Source organism: Haliaeetus albicilla, chromosome 4 (assembly GCF_947461875.1).
Source record: "Haliaeetus albicilla chromosome 4, bHalAlb1.1, whole genome shotgun sequence".
Lineage (NCBI taxonomy): Eukaryota > Metazoa > Chordata > Aves > Accipitriformes > Accipitridae > Haliaeetus > Haliaeetus albicilla.
The window spans coordinates 13,643,590-13,652,305 of NC_091486.1; the positions used below are offsets into that span (position 1 = coordinate 13,643,590).

General features: G+C 43.5%; 1 protein-coding gene across 3 annotated transcripts in view; it reads left to right on the plus strand.

The window, feature by feature from the left end:
• Nucleotides 1-5,333, plus strand: part of HSPBAP1 (HSPB1 associated protein 1) — a 38,530-nt gene extending 33,197 nt beyond the window's left edge. For all 3 annotated transcript variants that reach the window (XM_069780968.1, XM_069780969.1, XM_069780970.1), the window contains 3 exons: nucleotides 921-1,004; nucleotides 3,938-4,048; nucleotides 4,258-5,333. In XM_069780968.1, the coding sequence (XP_069637069.1) occupies nucleotides 921-1,004; nucleotides 3,938-4,048; nucleotides 4,258-4,815 (753 nt within the window). In that variant the 3' untranslated portion in view covers nucleotides 4,816-5,333. The remainder of the gene's footprint in view (nucleotides 1-920; nucleotides 1,005-3,937; nucleotides 4,049-4,257) is intronic.
• The last annotated feature ends 3,383 nt before the right edge of the window (nucleotides 5,334-8,716 follow it).

Sequence of the window (8,716 nt, forward strand, 5' to 3'; positions counted from 1 at the left end):
ATAATGAAGCACAGGGCTATCTAGGTAGCAGAATGTTCTTTTAAGTAATTTGTGTCTACCAAGAAAAGGAATTGTCTGCAATTCAGATACAGACCATTGCTTCACCTTCCCCAATCTGAAGTGTATATTTTTATCTGTCTCTGACCATTTTTATTCCTTGTCAAAAGCCATCTTTTATGCTTTTCTTGATAGCCCTGTGATAATCTAATGTTCAGTAATGTATAAAGCTTGTCCTGTATCATCAAAACAACATTAATGTATTTGTACCATAAAAGCCATGGGTTGGAATCAATTTTATGTCACAGCTATCATCCTCATATAGTTGTAAAGCTCTGATCTAAACTAGATTGTCGTGATCTCTGGGACACCTTCTTTTAAAAGCCTATCTACTGAAAGTGACGAGTTTAATTCTGGTGATTATTTACCAGAATTAAAGCTACATACTGTTAATCACCTAGATGAGCATTAGGATACCTGCTTTTTGGGAAAGCCAGCTGGCAGTCCTTCTAAAGGAACTGGGAAGTCTGCTCAGTTGCAGAGTCTACAAAGGAGTTCTTGCTTGGCTGAGACTTTCTCTAAAGCCCTGCTTTACTGCTACACCAGCTGCACTCCCTTTGTACAGCCAGACCTTGCTTACCTAGAGCAGTTAAAAGGTTACAATCCTGCTTCACATGAGAAGTAGTTTGGATGGGAGGTAGTTCTGGATCATGTCCACTTCTTACATGATAGTATTGATACAAAGGGAGGAGAGTAGGCATTTAAGTCTTGAGAAAAGGCTCTTTAGAAGGAAGTTATAAAGATGACCTCCTACCCCTATTCCTTGCCTCATTCTGCCTCTGAATCCCACACCACCTTAATTAAAACACCTTATCTTTCTTCAGGCTTCTGCTAATACCCTAATGCAATGTCTCCAATTCCAGGTCCTGCTCGTTCCAAGGCACTGGTGGCACTATGTGGAATCCATTGATCCCATCACTGTCAGCATAAACTCTTGGATTGAACTGGTATTTTCCATTTTATGTCATGGTAACGTAGCACTTCCATGTCTGCATGGACTTTTGTCCCTTGCCTGCCAGGTCCAGCCCTATTGGGTGTGCTGTATTTAGAGGTTGGGGAGGGAGAAGCCCTTATGGATACAGTTTTTGCTGAAGAACCTTCCAAGGTTCCAGATCTGAAGCCCCAGTTCAGCAGAAATCACATTCAAGTTTACCTCAATCAGGCAAACAATTAAACACAAGCTAAACTTTTCATGTCCAATTTCTTGTGGGCTAACTAGCTTTGTGTTCAATAGGGGACAACAGAACAGCAACTTCACCGCAAGCACATGCTTACATGCAAAGCTAAATTAGAATTTAAATCAGATTAATGTGATGGGAAGGGGGTGGCAGAGGATTTTTGAATTTTCATTTCTCTGTGATAGTTTTGATTTGCCTGGAGTTGGATTTGCTCAGGTATTTAATTAATTTTCTTTTCCCCAGGCTTTGATTTTTCTTGCTTATGTTAACCAGTATGTATGGGATGGTTCCAGGGATATCATAGTTTGGGTTGGAATGGACCTTTAAAGGGTTATCTAGTCCAACCCCCCTGCACTGAGCAGGGACCTCTTCAACTAGATCATCCCTATGCTCCAGAAGGTTTTCTGGTTCAAATTACTTTATCATCAATCCTAGCTTAATATAAAAAAAGACCCTTTGAAAAGGCCTGTGAAAGCTGCCTCTCTAAAATACTTATTGCTTTTTTTTTTTTTTTCCCCTTTTAAACCTTTATTAGGCTGGAAGTCTGCAGGGGGATGAACACATGCATTCAGCTGCTGTTCAGAGACCACACAATACATTTCTCATACCAACATCAAACCAAGCGTTTGCAGAGCACAGGAACTCACTTGGGTGTTTCCCTCATGGAAAAATTTTCTAGATGAGACTATGCATTTAGAAAGGACAGCAGGCCCACAGCCCACACCAAGCTCTTATATAGCCCCAAGTACAGTCAGGCTGTGTCCAGTGCCAGAGAAAGCACCAATACTGCAGAGCAACCATTTAAGCCTTCCTTAAATTTGAGCAGCCTTTGTGGTAATTCAGAGGAGCTGGCTGTGTGCCCTGTGCTTGGAAAGACCCTGATGTCAACACACACATACTTGTACCCTAAGCTGTGCCTCACAAATTGTTCCCCTCTGGAGGAGCAGGTCCGGATTGGATCAGTTGTGCTAGGCTGGTAACTCCCAAGTGGCTGGGTGGTATGTCAGCTGTAGTATTTCTAGCTATTCTTATGTGCTGGAGGGAAAAAAAAAAAAGTGGAGCTAAACTCCATGGCCTTTCTGGTCATAGAGGTCTTGCAGAAGTCACCAAGATCCTGTTTCATGACAGCAAGAGCAGGTGGTTGTGTGGCATCATAAACAGAGGCGTGTTTGCTGGATCTTGCTAGTGAATGACACACATACTCCCCCTCCCCAAATATCAAAAGCTGCCATAAACAATTACAGCTATTGCAACGCAGGTGAAAGTTCCTTACAGAAATTATCCCTACAGCTGATGATGCTAGCACTGGATGCTAAAAGACAATACTGAGAACATTTCCATTACCAAATCAAGCAGTTCTTGCTTGCAGCTGTTACCAGCTGCCTTCATATTGACAGATATGAATCATGCCAACATTTACAGTCCTAGTGAAACCATTAATTATATTGGCAGGACTTTAGAAGTTTAATTTGTTTTCAGCTGGATGTGAGCTACTCAAAGTATTCCATGCTTCCTAACATACTCTCATGCAATCAGTACAACCCTGTTATTCAGCAGACAAGGATGAATACCAAGAGTGCAACACCTTAAATAATTTCCACATGTAGATACCAAACTCTGTGTTTTGGGGGCTTGTTACACGAGGCTATTAATAAGCCAAGCATCCAGAACCACAGAATGCTAAGAGCACTTCTCCCTGCTTCTATCCCAAATTCTGCTCAGAGTTCCAGGATGAATTACTGCCTTCAACACTCGCACTAGAAAGATGCATGGTTTGCTTGACATGTTCCCCAAAGCCTCAATTAGGCAGTTCAGGATGGGTTGACTAGGTTACATCTTTCCTCCAAAACTTATATGTCTAAGCATCTCAATGAAAGCAAATTTATGTATCCACTCGTAGGCGCTTGTCATGGAAATAACTAAACCACCCATCTTGTTTGGAGAGTCTTACTGTCTCCTTCCACATACCCTTCCCTTCCATATACAAGAAACTCAGTTAAGTGGGTTTTGTGCTGCTATCCTAGACTAGCTAGTATCCAGCTGCCCAAGGGGATGATGCAGGAAGTGAAGGCCTGAAACAAAGAGCCAGTTACTAACTTAGTTTTGCAGGAGAGCTTTCAGAGGAAACATTTTTTCCTTCTGCTGATGTTTAAAACTGCAGCAGTATGTCAGCTGCTGTTACATGATAAAATATTTCCTGAATTTCCTTGACTCACTTTTGTGCCTCTGTCGCCCCCAGATAGTTGCTGCCTTGCTGTAACATCCTGTGTTTTAAGTACTTAAACTAGACATAATATGTAGATATATAAAATTTGCTATGTACTTCCATGGTCTTTCTAGTCCTAAAGAGCTATATATAAACGCATACATTAATTAAATGCTAACATTGCATTGTAATTTCAGGGACCAGATTCAATTAACAGAACACTAATAAGGGAAGAGATTATATACACACACTAGAATCTACTTTTGCAAATCCTTATTCAGATGAGTAGTCACACCAGAGCCTGTGCTGTTACTCATGTGGGGGCCGTATGCATGAGTAGGAGCATCAAAACTCTGAAGCCTTTCACTGACTTCGCATACATGAGTATGGCTTTCAAACTAAGAGCATCCACTCAGTTCCTCCCAAAATCTTCAAGCTTTCTGTAGAGACCCAAGTGCTAACCTATCTCCAAACACTTTCTGTTCCCCTGAGGCAGGATGCAGATCATGAAGCCCGTGTAGAAGAAGCAATAACTCGAATGCTAGTATGTGCCATAAAATCAGCAGAAAATCCCGGTGCTGGAGACGTGTGGCTAAATCCCACAGAGGTAAGCCCTCTCTTGCTCCCATTATAACAGTGATAACAGAGAATTACTGACATTTTGCTTAGCTTCCCCTGAGTCTTTCTGCTGCCTGAGAAAAAGAATTTTAAATTCCTTCCCTTCACGTAGCAAAAGTAATTCATGGAAGATAATCATGCAACATAGAATTGAAACATATCTCCTTTTAACTGAGTGTATCCTGGGTGTTTTCTTAGGTTGAGGCAACATCCCATGAAATCAATCTTCAGTACCTGAATAAAGCAGTGTCTGCATATTTCAAGTGTCAAAAGGCAAGTGTGTCAGAGCAGGCGTGTTCCGGCAGCACTGGCACAGAGCAAAGGACAAGTGCCTCACGCAAGAGGAAGAAAGGGGAAGTTGGCTGTGAACCAGAGGGCTGCAGATTACTAACCCATGAATTTGGCTTTTCATCATTTAAAGCAGAAAAGCTGCAGAAAATACCTTTTGGGCCTCATCTTATTAAAGTTTTACCACAGCCTCAAGAAACAAGCTCAATGGGTGCAGTTGCAGTTGAAAGTGACAGTAGAGATCTTCTCCATGAAAATGAAGGAGGACATTTTGGAAAATTACACTGCACCAGGAAGCAATTGGTAATGAGTAATGACTGTGAAACACCTGCACATCAAATGGATTCAGACGGCAGTCCAAATGCCTCACAAACAGCCCTTTCTACCAATGATTTGCTAGACTGTTTGGTTAATCCGCATGTCATCAATTTAGTGGCTCGGCTGCTGTTAGAGAGAACAAGAGTTTAATGCTGGAGTGCTTTATCATTTCTGAAATAAAGAAATCAAATGGCAGCCTTGTTCTGGGTGTTTAAGGTCTGTAATAATTGAATGTTTTATTTCAAATAATTTTAGGTACAGATAGACAGAGTTAATGGTTAAGTGGCAGATTTAAGTTGAGCTGAAAGAAGAATAACTGGTTAATGATGGCTGGGAAGAGAAGCGTGTGTCTGAGTCAGAGAGCTCCTCAGTGTTACGAACAAAACAGAGCATACACAGTTATACTCCCACCATGATGTGTGGATGGGATCTTTAAAGTGTTCTACAGCTCTGAGCTGTGAAACAAGTATGGCTTGACAATGGGAGCGAGTGCTGGGACATGGTTACATAGCAGAGGAGGACTGAGAGTGGGAGAAGATAGACTGACTTACTTTAGGCTGCAGCCCTCGACCACATTTGAAGTGAAATGGTCAATAAGTGATCAGTTGATCACATTAGAAATATTAAGCTCAAATAAACCTAACCTCAGGCAAGAGGCAATGCACTCACTAATGCATCTACTTCCTCCCTTCCACAAAATAGCTTCAGTTTTGTCACAAAGCTCTAGGATGGAGTGAGACAAAAGCCCTTAGCAAGAAAGTGGCCTTCAGCTCATTCAGAAACACTTGAAGCTGGGAGACAAAAGGCCATTGGGAAGTTACTGTTAGGATTTATTTAAGGCTAGTTGCACACAGTTCCCTATCTCTAAGGAACAAAACAAAGCAGTTAGAACTTTCTACCTCTGTCCTACTCTTTACCATAAAAAAAAATCATTATATTTTGATTGTTCTTTTGGTTGTAAGTGGTTGCTGTACAAGACCATCCTTTCTTCAAAGTAGAGTGGTCCTTGGATTTGTTTTTGAAGGCTGGGTGGTCCTTTGATTAAAAGGTTACAGAACTTGAAATATAGGCAAGCATGTGGGTTAACACTGAACCTCTGCACAGAGGCTTGGAAAAAAAAAAAAAGGGAAAGAAAGCTGCTGACATCTTCTGGGGTGCTCTCACCTCCTCTGCTTTCTCTTTGTGGTGGCAACAGAGAATGGCAATTGCCCTAGCCATAGCTTCAGAGGGGTTCTGGGACAATTCCTGTGAAACCTTTGCTTTCAAAACTTACCTTTGCTCATGTCTACTAGCACCTACAAACCCATTTCTGTCATTAACACATTCATAACCCTGCACCACCAGCCCTCTAGCAGATACTTCCTTTGCCCAATACCTGTTCCCTGCTAAATACATGAAGCTAGTGCTGTTTTTACAAAGATCACCTTCCAGCAAATTATAGTTGAAAAATCATGATGGCTGAGGTGCTTTCTCTCTGCTTTGACACAGGTGGCATGCTGGCAGGGCCCTGATGGACAGTGCTAAGTGCTCTAGGTGTGCACCAACAGGTCAGAAATCCAGGAAACTTTGCCATTTAAAAAATCCCCCCAAAAACCTAATACACTTGGAAGAGGATTAAATTTAAAAGCCTTGAAGGTTCACATTTAACAAGCACAGAAACCTTATCTTGATGGGCCCTTTCGTGTGTGGTTACTTCAGCTACGGAATGGGGCAGGGTTTAGCTCTCATTGCTTCCCAAGCAGCCAGAGGAAAGAGGAAACAAAAGTTGTACATGTAGTTTGCTGGAGACCTTGGCTTTGAAAAGTGACTGTGAGTTAGTAGTAGGGGCTGTACCAGCTCTGTCTTTGATCCAGAAATGTGCAGTTTCAAATATCCTGCTCTACCCTTGTAATTGGGCTCAGACCCCGATGACACCTATATATCATCTTCAGCAGCAACCTGCAGGCAAGACGCGATTCTCAGCAGCACACAAGAAAATCCACTCTTCTTGTTTTATGTTAATACACCAAAGCGTCTCGACGGGGTTGCACCACTGCAACAAGACCAGAATTTAATAAACAGTCCCATTGATACAGTTCACATTTGTGTGTTGGCACTGCTGTGCCAAAAGTATTAAAAATTAGTTCGGAAACATCTTAATCACATCTGCTGCCTTTAGTGATTCACCAGGCTCCTAGGGAGCAGATGTGTGGAAGAAGGCAGCCCCGCTTCGGTACACGGGCTCATCTCGGCAGAGCTGGGCTTTAAGCGACAGCCCGCTTGGCTCCTGCTGCTGCCCTTGTCTCCTTTCCCAGGCTGACCAGAGGGGCTGGGACCAGCCAGAGAGCACCGCTGCTGGGAGCGCTTGTGCTGGGGAGGAGGGGTTGCAAGTGCTTCATTTTAATAGTCTTGCAATAAAAAAGCTTTTATATCTAGAACAGGTATAGGTGGGGGAGGAAAAGCACAGGCAGTAAAGTGGAGGAGGTGGATGGTAACACCACCTCCCAGTCCCCACGATGTGAATTAACTTCCTTAGCTTAAGCTTTCCTCCCAGCGCAGAGATCATCTTAACATACCCCCCGACAATATCTACACCAAACATTTCCTCCCTTTGTACTCTGAATAACTGTCCTTGAAAAGGCTTGCTGAATGTTTCAGAGGTCTTTGCAGGACTTGCCCCCATGGGCAGAGGCTCCGGCGTCCACGTCGAGGGACCCGTCTCAGACCTGGCACAGGAGCAGCCGTTCGCACAAGGCTGAGCCGCATCACTCACTGCTCTGAACAAATACCCTCTCTCTGGGGACAGTTGCAGTTTATGCCTGTCCAGGTGCAGCCTGTGATTTAAAGGCCAGGCTGTGGCCAGAAGCCATTAGCAAAGGGGACAGGGAGGAGAGGTAGCAAGCCTGTTTAGGATGCTAGGCAAAAGCAGCAGAAGGACTTCATGTCTCACAGGCGCAATATAAAATCTCAGTCATACACTCGGCACACACGGTTAGAGAGAGAAGCGACCACGAATTCAGAAAGTCACGTATGGCAAATGGCTCACACACCAATAAGAGAAATTTATAGCTCTGACCTGATTCGCAGGGTACTGAATGCCTTGGTTTCTGATGCCGTTTCTAAATTCATGGCCACTGTGTGGAGAAGCTCGGACAAGTTTCTACATATTCATAGCATTAAAAATAAATTATTTCTGACCCCTCTGGTGACAGCCTGGCTCAACGAAGAGCAGGAACCCAACACCTAGCCCTCTGCAACCACTAATAGAAAACTTTCTTTCCTCCCCCAAGAAAGAGTATTTCCTATTCACTGTCAGCAGTGGACATGGCAACAGTTGAGCTCGTGGCCTGGAGCCATCACCAGGAAGGTCACAGTGGTGACATGCTTTTCCTCTCTGCTTTAGCAGGGTGACTATAAGAGATTACCACTGCACAGCTCAGTGATGAAGTTCAAGCCGTGCTCCAGCCCGGGGCCCAGAGCAAGCAGTGGGCTGGGCCAGCGTGTTCATCTCCCCACACGTGTCCAGGCTATCCTCCTTGCCTGATGGAAACCCTGGGTCTTCCTTGCCCAAAAACCAGGTTTACAGAGTGGTTTATGGGCCAGCCTGGTTCACCTCTCCTGGATTGTCTTGACATTGCTACTCGCTGTTCCTGAGCACAGCCCTCACCTAAAGGGATTTGCACTTTTCTTGTCTGCAAAGAAAAAAACCAAACATAACCAAATCAAAAATTCCCACCTCTCAAGACAGCAGGAAGGGAAAAACCCAAAGAGTTACATCTTCCAGAGTTTTAGTCTTTCACTGAAAACCTCCCCACTACATTTCACTGGGTACCGTTTTATTTCAGAGCACTATTTCCCCGCCACATTCACATCTCTCAGGACTTCTGCTCTAGCACTGTTTGCTTGATGCCACAGAGCAACTCAATTGCAGAGCTGTGACATATGTTACGATATGGGTGTTAACTATAAGTTGAAGTTTTAACTAACAAACATGGCATATTGAAGAGGCAGAGAGAATCCTTCCACAGTACTAATTGCCCTTTAAAATAAAGGCAGTGCTACGTATTAGTCC